Raw genomic sequence first — 21017 nt, 5'->3', positions numbered from 1 at the left:
CGTTTATAGAAGGGAAAAAATTTAATCCGCAGAAATATTGTAGAAGAGAGAGAAGATTTAGATTTTTTCCAAGCTCTACGAGTCAAATATTTTCTTTTAATAATCATCTCATTGACTTTTTGCCGCATCATGAAGACACATGGTGTAATTTTTCGCGTTTATGAAAAATGGTGTAATTTTTCGCGTATATTAAAAATGAGGGAAAAATGAAGAGAAAGAGAGAGCGTAGTTTTACTTAATAAATTAATATCGGATACATATAAATTATCAGCAATATACAATTATCAGATATTAATGATATCTCGTGAAAAACATTTAATGTAATTTTCGCTCTAATTAGAATTCCGTCGAAAATTACCGCTGACATTTATCGTGAAATAATGTGTAAAACATGTATAAGAGCAACAAACGTAATTTTCGGTGAAATCCTATCTTGCAGATTAATTGAAGAAGGATGAAAAGTAGCAACAGATTAATACGTTTCCTCGAAATAATCTCGACGATTGTCTCGCGAGATAAGAATACACACGCATGAATCAACGCGTGAATGGAATCCTCCCATTCTTGATGATTTTTATCGTCGTATCTAGTCGCGCGATCGCCCGTTCGTTATCGTACGATAAGCGATCTTGCCGAGGCACGGTCGAGTTCGACGAACGTCGCTAATTGGCGTAATTAATTGCGAACTCGATGAAAGTAAGCTTACGTAAAAGAATTATATGATTGCGACATTCATGACGCGCCATTTCTATGACGACAAGCGAGAATTCGCTAGGATCGATCGCTCGTCGCGATCGATTATTCAGCGCGATCAAAATAACAACAGCGATCGAGCAATATTTAATCATTTAAATGTCATTGTCTCGATTTATGTCCGTGCGATACGCTCTACATCGGCCGAATAAAATTTCTAATCGAGCAGCCGCGTTTATAACGCGTTTATATAAATGCGATACCGACCAAATGTAGGGCACGTTATCGCGGCTAAGATTGGATCTGATTAAAACACGTACTCTCTTAAACTGAATCACTGAAAATGTCACTGATTAAAGCATCGATACAAGATTTCATCGAAGATACATGAATATTTTAGTGGAAGCAGTCGTACTTTCCTCCTCTGTCTTATTTCCTACTGATTGTGACAATAAGATTTCGCTGAAAAGTCGCACATACACAGAAAAAAAGGACATTCTTGTTTTGAAAATATATTTAGTTTTAACATGGAAATCTTGAAAGGAGATTATATTGCGTTAATTAAAGAAAAATATAATTGCTTGAATAATTGCTTACTTGAATGAAGCCATTTTATATAGTTCAATCAAGAAAAATATATTCTTATGATTTAAGATTTAATTTTCTTGAATGGAAAAGAAACAATGTTAGATGGAAAATAACATTTTTAAATCAAAGATTATAATTTTCTTAAAGTAAAATTAAATAATTATATATTCTTGAGGTGATAATTACAATATTAAAATAAGACTATAATATTGTTGAAATTTAAAATTATTAAATTCTTCCAAGAAGATTATAAATTATTGCGTATATACGAAACAATGAACGCGTTAGTTTAAGTATATAAGTTTTGATTTGACACTTTTTTTTCTGTGTATTTGCGAAATGTCGCGTTTAAAGCTTCTTTTTTATTCATTTTGAATTGCTACTTTTTAAGAAAAACTCACACATGCGCATATTTGGAATGAAACACGTATCCAAATTCAGAATTATATGCATATTGTTTTTTATTCTTATGATAAATTTAGAAAAAAATGAGCAATTTTTGGTCAAATATTTTTTTATAATAAAATATATATTGCTATAAATATATATTTTTATTTCAAATATAATATTGTAAAGTATATGTATGACATTTCATATGATAAATATCACTCATTGAAATAACTGTTACCACTAACTAATTCTTTCAGTGAGATTTCGCTGATTTATCCTTATAATTGAGATCATTAAGTGATTATTCACTGCTCCTCTTTCAGCGAAAATACATTTATTCTATTTATTCTACGTATATAATTCCAGGAGAGTCAATTATCTTTTCACGAGTTAAACAGCACCGCGCGCATAGAGAGTTTTTTTAGAATATTTAATAAAATAACGCGAGCCTCTCTCGCGCTAACGATGCACCAACATAGAGACAAAGAAGCGAGTTGTTCTTATTTTTAATCGCGCTTTGCATTTCTTAACATGCGTCATTCGCGGGATAAATTTGCTCCACGTGGTATCGATTTCTAATAAATGTCTAAAGCACGTTTATTAGACGCAGACCCTTTATAACTTGATTTGCGTGGTACGGCACCTACGAGGGGTGGCACTTTATCGATCTCAAAACAATCTGTGGTGGAAATGCGAAAATGGATTTCCGGTTATGCGATATACATGTGCTTTTTCCTGTCTCTCATAAAGTTTTCTCATTGCAACACTCGAGTCCGCTTTGCTGGAATATCGTATTTTTAAGAGACTCGTTATAAATTTTGTGTGACGTTTTTTGAAATGCAAATGATCTCTTTACTAATATCTCTATACAAGTGTTTCGATAAAAATTAATAATTATACAACAGGTATCTTCGCTATCGGCGGCTACAATCTCTAGAGGGAGCCTACGAACGGAGACTTGCTAACTTGGAGCAAATCAGTTATCTATTGTTGAGCCATTGTTAATGCTATCCGCTGGTAGCAAAATTCCCTGTAGAAAGTATTGATTTTAAAAAATAATAAATCTAAAATAATAAAAAAAATTCAGATTTGAAACATTCGAAAAGAATAATGCTAAACCTTTTTTAAACACATGCATAATTTCTTTTTAATGAAACTTATATAATTTTTTTTTATAAATTTTTTCAAAATTCTCAAGATTTTTATTTTAACAAGGAATATTAAGAGACTAAAAGTTAAAGTTTGAAATAAGTTATTTGGATATAAATAAGTAACACTTGCATTGTATAAAGTATTGTATCATTTCAGCAGATTTTTCCCGATGTAAATTTGTAAAATAATGATACGCAATTGAATTTTAGGACGTATGGAATAAAAGAAACGGGCAAAATTATTCGTTCCATGAGAATATTTAATACGATTACAATAATATAGTTAAGACAATATACAAAATATTAAGCGTGTCTGTTGTTTATAAACGGCGGGCTCCTGTTACGGGACAAAGTAATGTCCCGTTATAAGTTTTGTACTTCATATACGCCCGCGAGTCTACTCTGCGAGTCCCTAAAGCTTATTTCTTTAAAGAATCGCAACGGAGTAGACATTGAAGAAACTTTACAAAGTATGTAGATTATATCGAGAAAGAGAAAGAGAAAAGCACTATTTATTAATTTAAAAATTATGTCATTAAAGTTTAATGAACAGGAAACCCAGATAACATCCAGTATTCATCGGAAGATTTTAAATATCTTCCATTATATAAGAAAATTTTTCAGGAATGCGCTTCCAAAAATAAAAATGTTTCGCAAACGAAATAAATCAACTACAAGTACCGAAAATAATATTCAAGAAAAGAAATATTGAAAAAATATCAGTTTCTACAGAAATATTATTTATTTTAGCCATTTGGCACACTGAATTAATAAAACGCTATCTCAGAGAGCAAGCATCGAATTTAAGACGTTCTCGTTGTCGTAATCCAAGGAAATCATCGCACTTATATCTCTGATACGTGATCTTCAATCTTTAAGAGATTCTAGAAAAGACTGACTTCCACACGAGAACAGCTTTACGAAACAAAGAGTGAAAGTCTGCTTAAATCATCTTCGCAACTCGTGAATTATCTAGTCCCATCTCGATCTGATACTTTATGAGATTCCTCTCGCGTAGTTTTGGAATCAGGGTTTGTTCGGGGCGCTTCTGGGCCTCTTCGGCGTCGCGTATTTGACGCACAGGAAACCCAGAACGATCAGAACAGCCGTGACAGCCACGCCGGTGCCCAGCCACAACTCGCCGCGCACGTTCAGCTTGTCAAGGGCGACCTCGCGGAGGGCCAGAGCTCCATCAGGAGGCTCGCACGCCGCCTGGATGATGATGTCCTGCCGCTGGATCTGCTTGGGTCTGCAGTTGGTCAGCTTGCTCATGCTCTCACTTCTGTGCAGACGCGGCAGCAGCAGCGACAACGACCACTGCATCGTGCTGATCCGCTGATACCACGACGGCAGGTTGTCCAGGTGCAGGGTGACACCCCCGGCCAGGCTCATCTCGCCCACCACCACGCCAGCGAGCAGCGCTGCCAAGTACGTAGACTTGCACACGTGCGCGAAGAAGATGCAGATGAGATGCTGCAGCATCAGGTACAGCAGACCGACGGCGAGGTAGTTCCAGAGCGACGTCAGGTTCTCGTCCGGCACCAGGTGCAGCCCCGACATGGCGAACGACGGCGCCAGGTATATCAGGTAAACTACGCACCAGGATGATACGCTGCAGACAAGCTAAGAACAAAAAGCGAAATTACTGCTTATAATATTTCTCCTGAAAGTCTCAGATTTGATGTTATAGCCTATAAATATCTGTATTTGTATTGATTACATTTACAGATATGTTAATTTTAATTACACACATTTTTTCACTTTTATGTACATTTGCTTTATATTATTTTAGCTTATTTAGCATTCATGAAGTTGATCAAACGTCTCAAAAATATCATAAGAACTTTTGATATATAAGAAGGAAAAAGAAGAATAAAGAGAAATTTTTATTACTTGTTTAACTATTTTATATTTCGCAAGAATATATTAAATAATATGTTTCTAAGTATTACATTTTTTCTCTAAATAATTTTTTAAGAAATTTTTCAAAACACTCGTAAATCACGTATCTTTTGTTAAAATATTTATTTTGTTAAAATAATTTTTAAAAGTTTAATAAAAAGTTGAACTTACTTCTATGAGGATGTAGATAAATCTGCCGTACAATCCATCTCTGATGTCTCTCTCTACGTTCGGCCTGCTGTTGGCTACATCGCACATTGCTAGGAGGCTTAGGGGCCAGAAGAAGATGCCCAAACTAGCGTAATGATAGCCTATTCTATCTCTCAAATATAAGTTCGACTCGCTAGCAACGTCCCAAAATATTGCACCGAGTAAAATACTGAGCGACGCGGAGATTATGATTTTTCGCAGTAGTCGCGTCAACGTCCACGGTTGACTGTAAATAAGCGTTCGCAATAATAGCGCATAAATCTGCAGGAATATATTGGGACCAGATCTCGAGGGTGGAAGCGCTCCTGGTGGACCAGGATCACTGATCGGAGGCAGCCTCGTCCTGGCCAATTCTGCGAGATGATCTATCCTCTGCGAAGACTCCAGCATCGCTTCCGCCGATAAGTCATCCAGCGTCACTAAATCGACTGAAAAAAAAAAGAAATTCGTTAGTCTCCATTTTATTGTTCCACAAAACCAAATTTGAAAGGAATTTTGAAATTCAATTTCATATGGAAAGATTTAAGTCTTCTTTTTTTCTTTATAATTTTGGAAATTCAATTACTTTTTACTTTATCTCTTTTTCTAAAAGATAAAAATGCTTTTCCTAAATAATCGTATATTTATATAATTTTTATCTTAATTAAAACCAGGAGATACATTTTCTGATTCTTCTGCGCGATTCGTTACTTTACAAATCCCTAAATTAATATAAAGATATTTAATTTGAATATCTTTTATTAGTCAACAAAGATTTATTAGTTTAACAAAGATTTATTAGTTTAACAAAGATTATTATAAATTATTAGACATTTTTTCGAAATCAAAAAAGAAATTTATTAGTCATGATTGACAACAAATTTCTTTTTTGATTTCGAAAAAATGTATAATAATTTATAATAATCTTTGTTAAATAATTTCCACGTTCTTTTCGTAAAATTTACAACCAAGATTATTTTTTATTACGTACGATAGTAATCGGACGGATTCTTGAAGGGAGGACAGGGAAACTCGGCGAGCGCGAAATATGGCAGCATGTCTCTCCTGAGCCCGGAATACATGATCCGGCCGCCGGAGGTGAGCGCGACCCTCGACACCATCGTCAGGATCTCGTACGTGGGCGGATGCAGGGTGAGGACGACGAGCCGTTGACCGCGGCTGGCCCACTGCCTTAGGTACTCGACCAGGAAGAAGGCGTCGAAGATGTCCAGGCCGTGCGTGGGCCTGTCCAGGGCGAGGACGTGCGAATCTTGTAGCAGTCGACAGGCTAAAGCCAGTCGCCGGGCCTCGGAGGTCGTCAGGGTATTGACCAGACAGTGCTTGGTCGCCTCCAAACCGAGCTCCTGCAGGACAGCCTCGGCTTCGAGCGCGGTGGTGTTGCGACCGCCTCTCAGCAACATGTAGAAGCTGAGAGTCTGCTGAGCCGTCAGCCCGGGACTCAAACCACTCTCCGATGGCAGGTAAGCGACGCGGGATCTGTTTTGATTTTTGCGACATTAATAATTGAACCGACCACTTCGTGAAGGGGATATTATTTCGAGTTGAATATACAATATATAATTATTTAATTCTACTTTAAGAAAATTATAATCTTTGATTTAAATGTTATTTTCTATCTAACATTGTTTCCTTTCCATTCAAGAAAATTAAATCTTAAATCATAAGAATATATTTTTCTCGATTGAACTATATAAAATGGCTTTATTCAAGCAATTATATTTTTCCTTAATTAACACAATATAATTTCATTCCAAGATTTCCATGTTAAAACTAAAGATATTTTCAAAACAAGAATGTCCTTTTTTTCTGTGTATATTTTTAAAATATAATTACTTTGTAAAATTGTTTAAATAATGCAAGACTGAAAAGTTACGTAATATTAAATATGAAGGAATAATAAAAGCATTAAAAACGGAAGCGACAATTGAAGCGATAACTGAATAATCAGCACTGCTTGTTATGCAACTTATTATTCAACTACATGAAAATTTGCATGCTAATGCTCTCTCGCTGGTTACTACTTGCTAGTTACAGCCTATTTCGTTAATGTCAGTTACCGTTACAGCCGTGGTTAACTAAATCTTTCTTTTCTACCTGAATTATAGCCAGCATTATGATCTAGAAAGAAACGAAGAGTGAATCAGCCAAGCTGCAGCTAACGCTTATTATTGAAACCAGTTACATGGAAGAACCTCTTAATCTTATCTTTACTTCATTTACATGCATAATTAATATAATTTATGAATTAACTGATGCATCTTTGCGGGAAATCTTAGGGAAAAGGAGCAAAATTTATGGGGCAAATAAAATGAATTTTTCTTTCACAAAGTTGTGCTATCAATGACGTAACGTGCCTAGTGACTCACTGCTCCGTAGGAAAGCGTACGCGCAGGAAGAAGATTAGAAAGTACCTGAGAGTACGCGCTGATACCGATCTTCCATTGAGCAGAATATCGCCTCTCTTTATACGCCTCCTGCCCGCGATCGTCTCGACGATCTGCGTGCCTTCCTTCTCGGTAGTCGCCATGATGGCCAGCACCTCGGCGGCACCAGCCTCGAGGGTGATACCTCGAAGAAGCGGCAGCCCGTCCGAGCCTGAAGCCTCCACGCCCCGCAGCTGCAGGTGAGGATGCTGCAGACACGGCACGGGTCTCAATGGCAGCGTGTAACTCTCCGGTCCCAGGATACCTGGGTGCCCTATAAAGCAAATTTTAACAATTTTTTAAACGGAAGAAAGAGATTTGAAACGACCGTCGCGATGATAAAATCTTCATAAGATAAGGAATCGATTTAAAAAAAGAATAAAGGATCTTTAATAAACAATCTTTAGCTTTAAATAATCTTCTTTGAGACTCGACATTGATATAAATGACTGAAAATGTATCTAAAGATCCTTTATCTTAATAATTTTTCCTCTCTTTTTCTCGCACCATGAGTTATGTATCCAGGATCGATCGGCGCGATGCTGTGCCGCCGATTGGTCCTGACCGCGCTCTGCAGAAGATTGGCCTCGCTGGCGCTCCTCAGTCTCGGATGATCCCTCGCGACAGTTAATTGAGAGTGCGTTTGTTCCCTCGGAACCGCATGAACATGCCTAAAGTCCGGATCACTTCTGGCTGAGCGCATAACTGACGTCGAATGCACTGGAACACCTGTTTGGAGTAAAAGAGAATCGTGAAACACTCATTCGATTTTGATACATAAATTATAATTTTTATATATGATATATATTATAATATGTTTTATATTATTATATAATATATATAATTATATAATATAAATAATAATGTAGAAAAATTAAAATAACTAATTTTATATAATCTTCTTAGAAGAATTTAATAATTTTAAATTTTAACAATATTATAGTCTTATTTCAATATTGCAATTGTCATCTCAAGAATATATAATTATTTAATTCCACTTTAAGAAAATTATAATCTTTGATTTAAAAATGTTATTTTCTATCTAACATTATTTCCTTTCCATTCAAGAAAATTAAATCTTAAATCATAAGAATATATTTTTCTTGATTGACCTATATAAAATGACTTTATTCAAGCAAGCAATTATTCCAGCGATTATATTTTTCTTTAATTAACGCAATATAATCTCATTCCAAGATTTCCATGTTAAAATGAACTAAAGATATTTTCAAAACAAGAATGTCCTCCTTCTTTCCTGTTACCTGCGTGCGACACGCGTCGCCCTTCCTCGCTGGAATCGTAGCCACTGGAGCCGTCGCGATTCCGCGAGGTGGGTGGCAGGACGCGCGGCAGGCCGAATTTCAAGTAAGTGTAGGAATTGTTGGCAAGCGGGCTCTTGGGCCCGTATCGCGGATGTCGCAGGATGCTCTGCACCGTGGAGTCGCGGAGTTGGAAATTCCCGTAAGGCAGCGGCGACTTCTCGGCCGAGCCGAGCGCGGAGTCCGTGAAATCCGAGTTCAGATTTTGCCTGGCAAAATAGCAGAAATGCAAATACATATTAAGAAAAATAATTCTATTATTCGCACTCGTATTTTTTATATTTTATTTTTATATTTTTATTTTTATAGTTACCATAAAAGAATATTTTTCATATATCATTAATATATATTATTAATATAAAAATATTCTTTTATGTAATTATAAAAATCAATTATAAATATAAAAATATAATTATATAAAAATATTTCACATACGTAACATATATTATATAAAAAATACGGATACAAATAATAGGATTACCCTCCTTAATTTGTCAAAAATTCTCTATTGCTTAATAATATTCATTACGCTAATATTTTTAATAGCATTAATATGATACAGTGTGCTATAAATGAACAAGCTCGACAAAGCTATTTCTTTCACATGGTAAAAAAAAATCACCATAGGCATTCGCTTTGGTGTTCCGCCTCCGGTGAGGCTCAAATTGGACGATGTACGACGCGAATTACACGCTTCCACTTTAAGTACAAGTGTGTTCACCTGTAAATCGACCATGCGTGCAAATCCTCGCTGGCCGGCGGCTCCAGTCCCCTGGTGTCCAGAGCTCCTGGCACCGAGTATCTTCTTTCCAGCTCCCAGGCTTCCGAGCCCATATTTTCCGGTGACTGCGCAGAGATCATAGAGACGACCGGATAAATCCCCGTGAATTAATCTAAGAGAACGGTCGTCGTTCTTATTTTAATTACCACGCCTTAGCGCCGTCGAAGGGGAAAGTCGGCAAAAGGAATGCGCTCTCATCTACGAGTATTTTGTCAAAGATCGAAAATATTGAAGCAATCGTTATTATTTTATTATAATTTCACACGAAAGTATTCGTACATAAATAGAGAAAAAAAGGATCTGAAAAATATACAGTAACTGTAAGATTGTTCGAATTGTTTTAGGAATTTTTAAGATGGGAAAGAGAGAGAGAGAGGAAGAAAATAAAGAGAACAAGTATGCAAAGAAAAAAGATTTTTATACAGGATGTCCCAGACTTAACGAATCAGCCGAATAGCAGATTCCTGAGATCATTTGAAGACGAAAATTCTAATACCAAAATGTTGAGGAAGACTTGATGCGCTATCCCTGAGCACAGGAGAACGTAACGCGCCGATTGGTACACAGAAAAAAAGGACATTCTTATTTTGAAAATATATTTAGTTTTAACATGGAAATCTTGAAATGAGATTATATCGCGTTAATTTAGGAAAAATATAATTGCTTGAATAATTGCTTACTTGAATGAAGCCATTTTATATAGTTCAATCGAGAAAAATATATTCTTACGATTTAAGATTTAATTTTCTTGAGTAGAAAAGAAACAATGTTGGATAGAAAATAACATTTTTAAATCAAAGATTATAATTTTCTTAAAGTAGAATTAAATAATTATATATTCTTGAGATGACAATTATAATATTAAAATAAGACGATAATATTGTTGAAATTTAAAATTATTAAATTCTTCTAAGAAGATTATAAATTGTTGCGTATATACGAAACAATGAACGCGTTAATTTAAGTATATAAGTTTTGATTTGACACTTATTTTTTTTCTGTGTAATCTTTAATCTTTTGTAGCGCCGAAACTACATCTTCCTCAACATTTTGGTATTAAGATTTTCGTTTCTAAATGATCTCAGGAATCTGCCATTAACGGCTGATTCGTTAAGTCTGGGACACCCTGTATATTCTATTCTATTATGAACAATATATTTCCTTCTTAAATAATTCTTTAACATTGTAATATTTTTACTTTTAAATTCAACCACACGAGAGGCTTGTCATAAAATATCCTGGATGTAAAAGTTCCGCCGTAATTTCCGCTGGAAAAGGATCGCATAGTCGATATATGTACTGAACGGGAAGATAAATTAAATCGAGAATGTTTTATACCGAAAAGGGAAGCGTACACCTTCCTCATGAAGAATCCTCCGACACACTCGGTGTGGATTTATCGCGGTTGCGTCCGCGAGGCTGTCCGCGCGCGATCAAATTTATCGCGCAACACGAGTCGGAGGGGCTGTTATTAAAGCATCGTACAAGAAGGAATTCTCTTGCGCCGTGTGTGTACTCGTCCTGGAGAGTCCTGCGGATACCTGCGGCCGGAACGACGACGATTTGCCTTACGAGCAAGAGCAAGAGGCGAAGCAATTTCAAAGGCGCGCCGATTATTCGCGTAGCTCCCTGGAATGTCGGCGGCGTGATTCTCAGCGATTATACACCGTGTCCGAATACAACCGCATCCGTCACCGCGGTTTCATGACAAATTTATTCCTGTTGTCCGAGTAATCAAGGAACAAGAGAAGGGAAAGATTCTTTGCACAGAAAAAAAAAGAATAATAGGAGTTATACAGGAAAGAATAAAAAGACTTTGATATAAAATTGCAATAAAGTTGATTGAATTGTAGACTGTATCGTATTTATCATCCAAGAATACTCCGATTTTCTTATATAATACAGCAATTTTTCGCGTGCAAGGAAGATGCAATACATATATTTCTTCCGCTAGAAAATTCGAAACTTTTTCAATAAGCTGCACGACGGTCTACTTCTTCCTATCGACTCTTTCTACCGATGAAGAACCGAAGGTCGTGACGGAGTTCCTGGCCGTTGGCGAACAAAGGAGCACGGCCTCGTCGAATTTTATCACGATGTAGCAAATTGTTCTTGTGCTTGCGTTCGATCGTTCGTAAAGAAACTCTCAGGCTGCGGAGAATGCATCCCGATCGGCACACACTGTATAATCTCGATAACTTCTCTCATGCTATTTTATACCTCAAATAATTTTCTATCTTTATTGTTAAGATACTTCGAAGCAAAATTTGCATTTTCGGAATTTCTGGCTTGAAATACGCATAAGAGACTATTGCTTCAGAGAACATTTGCGTTTGCAAATTTTTACAAAGCGAGTTTACAAATGTCGTGGTACAGATGTAGTGTGATCGATGTAGATATACCGGAAATTGGAGTCTGTGGTAATAACGTACAGTGTGTAACTGTACGTTTAATGGACGCAATTACGAAAAGCAGTGCGGCAAAATGTCAGGTGGCTATCGGAACGGGCTCCTAAACAACCGAAGAGTTGATAATTTTTGGTTTTTGTACCTCGTCCTTCTTTTAACCGCGACATTCTAGATCGATTACGAGATACAAGCGAGTAATACTCGTTTTCTTGCGTAATCTCACCTAACGCACACCTAAGTGACGATAACTCGTTAGATGACGTTATTACGTTATTATGGACTTTCTCCTTGTACAAGGTCTCGCATCCTTAATCTGTCGCATCTCACGTAACTGGATATTTTCTTCCTATCATTATAATAGTTTCCGGTTTTACGCAAAACACGCTTAAAATTCACATTCATTTCAACTCAAATTCGCGCTTTAAAAAAATATTATGTTATTATTTTAGTTTACGTATTATTTTAATTTAGTTTATTTTAATTTAATTTAATTTATTTTAATTTATTATTTCAATTAATTTATTTTAATTTAGTTTATATTTAGTATTATTTTAGTTTATTTTATTTATGTTGCATTTATTTTATTTTAATATTTAATTTTATCTATATTTTTTAGCAAAGCTTTTTTTATCATACAAATATAGATTCCGATTTTACGCAAGTCCACTCAAAATGCATTTTAATCCAAGTTTACGCTTTAAAAAATTTTTTTTCTGAGAGACTAATTATTATATATTATTAAAAAATTTTAATATACATATATGTTATACTATTTATTTATCTACATTATATTATTTATTTTTGTGATTATATTCTACTTTTTATTACTTGATTTTACCATTTGTTTGTATCTCTTACAACCTTATTAATCCTTTATAATGCATTATTTGTATAAATCACTTTATATATTATTTTCCAGCACTTTATAAAACTTATCTTTCTGCTTAATTGCCGATATTTCTTAATTGCGTTTCCTGTTTACCGCATCGCAATGGGATGCGCCGATGAGATCGCGTTTTAGCCAGCAGCTATCGGAGATTCATCACCGTTATCGAATACACGGAGTTATTGTAGCGCGAGCGAGGGTATCGTGTCGGTGAGGAGACACACGTATGTACACCTGTAAAGACGCAGCATCCCATTTAACGGTGGTATTCGCGACCTAAAAACGCTCGCACGGCCCGCACCTGTTTAATGACTTTTCGACACGTCGTGCGAAGATCCGTTTCGTACCGGGTGGCCGAATATAACGTGTATTCCTTATCGCAAGAGCGTTATTCAGGCGTGAAAATCGATTCGCGACGGAATAATTAGGAATCTCAATGTTACGTGGATACTTTGATAATAAACCCTCCGCCGACTCTCTCGCGCTCTCGTAATTCCATCTTGATGAAACTCCTGCTAGAGTGGAACACGCACGAACGACCCGATTAAAAGGATCAAGGTTGTTAATCTCAGCGGCCAATTATAACAACCTCCATTATTCTCGACGTTGTAGCAGCGTCGAATTCTGTAGTCGTATCGCTTTAATGAATTTCGGAGCGTGTACTCTCTCGAGGGTATCTTAGCGCGCGAGTTTCGCAGACGCGTATCGAGGGACGTTCATCGGAAGATGAGATTAAATTAATTAGGGGCGTCTGTGGGACAGAGCCGGCCTCGCGCGTTTTATCTCTCTCTCTCTCTCTCGGATGCAAATGGAACGTCATATCGCGGATCGAGCATTTCGAGCTACCTGAGAATAGCGGCAACGCGTGCATAAACCATCTGCCGCGATGACAGCTTTTAATTTACCTTCTTGTATTAGTTCAGTATGCGTTTCCGAGTTCCACGCGAGTGCGAAAATGTATCGGGTGTCCGGCGAACATGTATTTAATGCTTATCGAACCATTATGTTACATATGTTATAACATCGTCGTAATGAAAATATTATAGTGATAAAAAATCTAATTGGACTGCGAATTGATTGCGCGTATATAATTATTATATATCGAGAAGTTTATTACGAGATTAAACATTGCAATGTTTTATTTTGCACGATTAGCTTCATGACAGATTTTAAGCATCCAATTAGTTGATTAAGTATCCTTCATATATGTCACTTATGTTTATGGTAGTTTTAAGATCGCGTTAATGTAGATTATGTTATATTTATGTTATATTTATGTTATATTTATGTTATATTTATGTCGCCGAGTGGAATGCGCAAAATTACGTAATTCACCTCGGAACGAGCGGTTTCGAGCAACATTCCGGATGATACACGAGGCACACTTCTACTTGCCAGATGCTGATGGAATGACATTTCTTTCCCCTCATCCAGGAGTTTCCCGTTAGAAATGACTCATCAGCGAGTCCCTTGTATGAAACTGAGCTGGCTCAAGAACATTCACGAGCGTTCGTGAGAACCGACAAGGTTGAAAACACGTGCCATCTTATCAAAAGGAAAAATAACAGAGCGTCGAGAGTGCTGTTTGCCAGAGCTATGATTTCCAAAACGGAAATAAATTATTTCGCTCGGGAACGCCCTGATGCGGTCTTTCTAAAAGGCAATTTTTAAGACAATCCTCTCGCAGTTTCTCACCTTCTCGAGAGAGCAACCCAATCTTCATTCACAAGTGACTTTGAATCTTTCAGATTCCTTCTAGATACGCGATTGAGAATAGAACGTCGTGTTATATGACATGTCAAATTAATTCATGCACGCAGAAATAGCCGTGATATCTTCCGCGATGTCATCGTAACGAAGACTGCGATGTAACACGTGTTCATTGGTGAAGTCATCGATCAATGGATTAACTGAAGTCTTTTCTCCTCGTTTTGCTGTACATTTACAAACACCTGGCATTTTTAATAGGCGAGAAAAAATTAATAACGGAATATTCTGCATTAACATAACATCTAACTTCATAAAACTTCGTACAACTAATCAAGTATTTCGAGGAACCATTATAAAGTATTATAAAAATATTTTGAAAAGCAATGATGAGCAAATCGAAAAAAGAATAGAAAAATACAATTATAATAGATAGACGTTTGATAAGAGAAATAGAAGGATTAGTGATTTATTTAAAATATATTTCGCTAAAATTTTGTTTGAGATACAAGACCAAAGTTTTGTTAAGGTACATTTTTACAGCAAAAATATAATTCAATAGACGGACGCAGCGACACGACACAAAAGGTAAAACGGTAAGAATCGTAAACGATAAGAAATTATGCGTTTTCGCAGTCAGAGTTGACGAAAGGAGACGCGACATAAATCGTCGGCCGAGGTCGCAAGTTTGAATTCTCTCCAGGGTCTCTTCGTGTCATTGCATTGAGCGAACGAGCTGTTGTTTGAATAGCGCCTGTATTATCGTACCCGCATACGAAAGGAGAAAAAGTCTGCGGGTTTGCAAGCACGATCGTCTCGTCACGTCACGTCGTCGCCTGCAATGACAATGGACGTAGGTTCCCGCTGAACGATCCTTGCTTGCTCTCACGATCGTGCGTGGAATGATTAACCCACGCGTTACGAATGGAAGATATTGCGGACTCGGGGCTAACGTCTTTCATTAGAGGAAACACCCTCGGAAAATGAAGAGAGAAATCTCTCTCTCTCTCTTTTTCTCTCTCGCGATATAAATCCTGCAATTAATCTGAAACGCTGTTGAATCATCTGAGAAGTCGCTTATGAAATGCACCTGATTATTTTTTATACACGCGATACAAATTATAATAATATATATTATTATAATTATTATTATTGTTATTATTATTATTATTATTATATATTATTGTTATTATATATTATTATTATTTTATATATCATTATTATATATTATTATTATTTTTTTATTATTATTATTATTATTATTATATATTATTATATATTATTATTATTATTATTATATATTATTATATATTATTATTATATTATAATAATGGACGAAACGCACGCGAGACTCTCTTGATGTCCGTCAAATGTGTCTCGTAATGTCCTGTTTTTTCGAAAAGGCGAGTTTCTAGAAATAGAAACCGGCTTGAGCCTCGTGATATTTCAAACGCGACTTTTCCAGCGTTTAAACGCCTCGAGAGCGCGTAAAATACGATATCCTATATATGTCCACACGCACATGCCTGTTACAAAGTATAATACATTAATCAAATCGGCGTGTGCTTGCGTACTTTTCAATTTGCGTAACGCGGTGATTTTTGCGGGCGGTCGATAAAGCCGCCTCTCGCGCGGCCCGGTTAACTGTTCATTTGCATATCCCGTTTCTGCAACAGTTGTATCGAGCGACGACCGTGCGATTTCGCGGTATGAAGTCTCCATTAAACGTCGTCCGCCGCGAACGGCGGTTTTTTGCCGGCGTTTAATATCGTATCCGCGAGAGAGAAGGAAAGTGCGCGACGAGATATTCGTAAAGGCCGGGCGATGATACGCTCGGAAAAACGGGCGCGAGGCGCAGCTGAGCGTGTCGGAGGCAGGCGGAAAGTGACGCGTCCAACATCTTCGCCGGACGTACCTTGCCTGCGGTTACGCGCGATACATGTGTAACTGGAAAAATTGCCGGTCGCGCTGTTACGACGATCGTCAAATTCGCATCGCGATTCTGAATACATAGTCACGCTGCTTAATGTAATCGGAGGGGCAAGCGAGTTGAAAACGAGAACGTTTTGTTGACGGATGCGGGTTCTTTCTCCCACGTGATTCTCTCTCGAAAATATTTCATATACCTGTATTCTTCAATTTTTTATATAAAATATAATATCTATTTTATTTATATTAATATTTAATTAATTAATTAATTAATTAATATTATATTTAATTAATTGTATATATAAATAGAATTAAAAATATTTTCTTTTTATATTTATAAATTTAAATATCTCGAGAGAGATATATTGCAATATTGCCGAAACATTGTAATAGAAGAGAGTATTATTTTGCTTTTAAATATCTATATCTTCTAATGTAAATATTAAAATAATTGCAGTTTAAAAAATAATAATAAAATAAATAATAAAATAAATAAATAATAAAAATAAATTTTAATTTTAATTTCTTAGGCAACGTAGTTGGAGTGATTTTAATCTTTTCGGGCACATAAAAATTGCAAGTTACGATCGCGGAATGTCTTTGCTTTATTTAGGAGTTTCTCGACTCTCAGACTCGAGACAACGGAAACGATATCTCGATTTCGTGATCTTTAGAATCTACTGTGAGACTATCCCACGCACTGATTTCTATACCTACATGTGTACGCCAGTCAACCGTGCACGCGTGTCCATGTACCTAAATAAAGTGTACATCGTAGCCTAGATTGTACAGTGTTACGGGTATAATTATCCGCGCACGCAATAGTACGCTATTGTAGAAACGTGATGGAAAGTCTACGTTCCGAAAATCGTCGAGATCTACATATCGCGTGTAAAACGAAATTCAAACAATTCGAAGTGCATTCATAATTAATTACCTCCATTAATTAAACGTCATTAGCTGCGAGATTTCAATTTTAGGGAAAGAGAGTATGTGTTCTACGTGCATTTCCTCTTTTTTATCTGCTATTAACATTTCTTAATAAGAAGCTGTAAAAGTAACACAATTTATGATTGAAACATGATTAATTGATCGAGTAATAAGATTTTCTATTTAAAAAATAAGAAACTTTAATTTGCGGAGTGAAATGAGGATCGAAAATGATTTGTTTTTTAGTAGAAAGATATTTTCACATTTCTCTCTACTATCTTTCCTCCTTTATTTTGTTCTAACAATTATTATTTATATTAAATTCCATGTTAAATTAAACTAAATAATATTCTCATTAATATTCCATTAATATAAATCGATCATAAAAATATTACGCAACACGCATGAATACCGACAATGTTTTACTGCTTCATTATAAGCGATGATGATGAGCAACCATCGGACCGCAAAACTTCATCGGAGAATGCAGGATACAAGCGAGGTCAGTTGCTGTTAGATTTTTCAATATTCCACCGAGGCAATCTGCGAGGCCCTTCTCTCATTCGCCTGCCCCTCCCTTGCCCCCCGCGAAGAGAATAAAGAGAGAGAGAGGACGCAAACGCAACGAAAGGGAGAGGGAACTAATTGAAATTGCAAATCATTCGAAGAATCGCATCGCGCTCGAGGAAGTGTCGAAGAGCACTGCCGTGTGCGCTCGTTAAAGTCACCCGGCGTGACTTCGCGATTTCGCGAAGGAACGCCTGTCGTTGTCGCCGGTAACGAGATTGCCGGCGATATACGATTTGTATATTTGCGTTTCGATAACATATCCGCTCAAAAGTGATCAAAGTGAGCGAAGATTGAATCCCTTCTACCCCTTTCCGCTTCGCGATTAGCTCGCCGCTTGCGGACTGGCCTTGCGTCGTTAACGAGGAAACGCGATGCAAGGAATGCAACGGAGGAAGTGACGGCTCGGACCGCTTTTGCTTTTTACTTGTAGAGGAAAACGCGCCTTGGGAAATATGAATAAAGATACGTACGAGATAACGAGGAGATTGTAAAAATAGTAGAAACCAAAGTCTTTTTTTTCGAGTTAATTGATTGCGAGAAATTAAATTATCTTAATGTTCATGCTTAATTGCCAACTCTTTACTTAATTGCTGTCTAAAAGTTAGAAACTCGAAAGAGAAACGATATAGTATATATATCTCACGCAAGATTTTTAAAGAAGGAATAATAAAATTATAAAGGTTTTTTTATATATGAGACTAAATCTCTAAACTAAAAGATCGAATCGGATTTTGATATATTTTTTTCTGTTAATCTAATAATATATAAAGTTTATTATTATTTTTATTATTCGCTCTATTCGCTCTTCTTCTAAAATTCAAGAAAGAGCTCTTGAACTATATTTCTCCATTGTATCGACATAAATCAGGCGCTTTCAGCATTCGTGATCTAATCGACTAATAATCCGCCCATTCTCAGGAAAGTAAGACATTATGTTCGCATGTAATACAAGTAGAAATAGTGGTTTCACGCGCACACATAATAGAAAATTGCGCTGCTACAGTTTAGAATATGGTGAAACGTGAGCTTTGTATGCATTTTGCAAGATATTTTATTCAGTGAAAAAAAATTACTTAAGTAATTTATAATTTTTTTTATTTTCTATAAATAATTATTTCATTCATTCGTGGAAATAGTACTATTGATAATAAATTAACGTTATTATACTTTTGATAATTTTATTGGTAATCATCAAATGATGTATAAAGTATTAAAAAAATTATTTTTTTCATTTATATTATAATTTGTTATATTTATAGTTTATTATATTTGTATAAGTTTATTATACTTTTTATATTTATCAACTTTTTACTTGATATAATAAACTGAAAGTAACTCGATTAGTAGTTTTTTAAGTGAGAGGAAAATTATAAAGTAATATAAATGTCATGCGTTTATGTCGACACATTTTTAAGGACCACTTGTCAACCAGTGGGTCGCGTATTCCGCTTCCTTGAGGAAAAAGTACGTACTTATGGAGCTGCTTAACTTGCGCGGTATGTGAGCTTTTAATTCACGGTTCAACGATAAGGAAACTTGATTTTGCATAACGAGAAACGCTCGCCGGTGAAAGCAACAGGTGATTAACAACCGCGCTCTTATTTCTTTTTCGAAGGCGGCTGATTCGCTCCGCGGATTCTAGATAGTTTTATATCTTTTCATTTCGGAAAATCGTAACACATATTGCATAATCGAAATTAACACGTAATCAGAAATACTCAGCAGCCCATGTGCTGACAATTTTTTTCTTTATCATTGATTTTTATCTTCAAAACGTTAAAAGTTGGAGATCTTAAAATTTATCATTTGCCAGATATTCTGTTAAATGAAAAATTTAGAATTACGCGATTATCATCTCTCTCTTTGAAACCTCAAATTCTTATACATTATATTATGAAATGATGATTCATAAATTTAGTTAATTCAACAAACGTTCGATTCAAAATTCTCGCTTTCCGAAATATCTTTAAAGTTGAACCTAATTCGATATGCATAATTTACATTAATTTAATTAAATTTTAATTTTGTGATCGTATAATTTATACACACATTTTTAATTCATATTTGAAATTATTATACATGTTATGCAAACGCGAGAAAAAAATTGTGCTCCTAAATATAAATATCCCTAATATTTGAATATAGAATAATACACATAATTTTAAAAAAATCATAGAAATTATATGAGATTATGTCACGCATGAAATAGATAATAAAATTATTTTCTACAATTCCACACATCTCTAAACGAGCAATAAAAGCAAAAAAAAAAAACATTTTCGGAAAAGCAAAATAAATTTTCGACGCAGGATAAAACGAATCATCTATCCTTTGGAATGTTGCTCCAAGCTCGAAATTTTCTACCATCGACAAAAATAGCAGAGACATGAAATTTATCTTCTTGATCCAGGAATCTATCGAGTCCAATCAATGTCAGAGCATGGAAGGCATAGAATGCAATTTTGCGTCAGGCTCGAAAAATTCGCGCACGGCGCTCGTCGTGAGGACGAGGAGGAGAGAGAAAGAAGGAGGCTGCGCCGCATGATCTTCATGCTGACAATGACTCACCGGCTGTGTATTCGCGCTGGGCCTTCAACCTTGGAAGCTGGTCGAGTCACGACGCTGATGACGACGCTGCTGCCTCCTGTCCATGCCGGTCTTCGATCCTCGCGGCCGAGAAGAGACTCGCACTCCTCGCAACAGGACGCACTCGCCGCGCGCGAGGAAACGATCTCCTTCCCTCTTCCCTCTTCCGTCGTCACCCGCGATTTTTTCCGCTGCCGTCGTCGCCGTCGATTATTCCCTTTCCGGGAAAAATCCTCCTGCAGCGCTTGGCGAACGCGAAGCGCCAGGTATCGCGCGACTCGCCGGAGTCCTGTCCGAACGCTGACGGACGGGCCCGCCGAGGCCCCCACGAGTTTCCTCCCCTCCGGGCCCCACAGACGCCCCACCGTTGGCTTTGCCAAGTTCGCAGTGGCGTGAACTCGCTTCTGGATTTTAGATCTACGATCGTCCAGCGGATTATCCTTTTGCATCATCCCTCTTTCATCCCCTGCACAGAAAAAAAAGACATTCTTGTTTTGAAAATATATTTAGTTTTAACATGGAAATCTTGAAAGGAGATTATATT

General features: G+C 36.4%; 1 protein-coding gene and 1 long non-coding RNA gene across 7 annotated transcripts in view; one reads left to right on the top strand and one right to left on the bottom strand.

The window, feature by feature from the left end:
- Positions 1-11288, top strand: part of LOC145974696 (uncharacterized) — a 34676-nt gene extending 23388 nt beyond the window's left edge. The window contains exons 2-5 of one of the 3 annotated variants that reach the window (XR_014439766.1): positions 4113-4409; positions 4905-5024; positions 5202-6394; positions 10481-11288. This is a non-coding gene — a long non-coding RNA (uncharacterized LOC145974696). The other 2 variants (XR_014439767.1, XR_014439765.1) reach the window with 2 other exon arrangements.
- LOC145974686 (ATP-binding cassette sub-family G member 5) lies at positions 3062-20939 on the bottom strand. 4 transcript variants are annotated; one of them, XM_083104682.1, is made up of 8 exons: positions 20456-20597; positions 9398-9522; positions 8620-8885; positions 7865-8086; positions 7346-7631; positions 5905-6410; positions 4896-5362; positions 3062-4445 (listed from the first exon to the last, which is right to left on the bottom strand). In XM_083104682.1, exons 2-8 carry the CDS (start codon positions 9508-9510, stop codon positions 3849-3851), a joined length of 2457 nt encoding a protein of 818 aa, XP_082960808.1. In that variant the 5' UTR covers positions 9511-9522; positions 20456-20597; the 3' UTR covers positions 3062-3848. The 4 variants fall into 4 exon arrangements, with proteins under 4 accessions (XP_082960808.1, XP_082960807.1, XP_082960806.1 ...); XM_083104681.1 differs by having other exon boundaries at positions 9398-9569; positions 20456-20595; XM_083104680.1 differs by lacking the exon at positions 9398-9522 and having other exon boundaries at positions 20456-20939.
- Positions 20940-21017: the final 78 nt, after the last annotated feature.

This window comes from Camponotus vicinus, unplaced genomic scaffold, assembly GCF_025532165.1.
Source record: "Camponotus vicinus isolate PSW18456_S1 unplaced genomic scaffold, iyCamVici1.0 SCAF_7, whole genome shotgun sequence".
Classification (NCBI taxonomy): domain Eukaryota; kingdom Metazoa; phylum Arthropoda; class Insecta; order Hymenoptera; family Formicidae; genus Camponotus; species Camponotus vicinus.
Note: the sequence above shows the minus strand (reverse complement) of the source record. Positions and strands in the feature narration are given on the sequence as shown.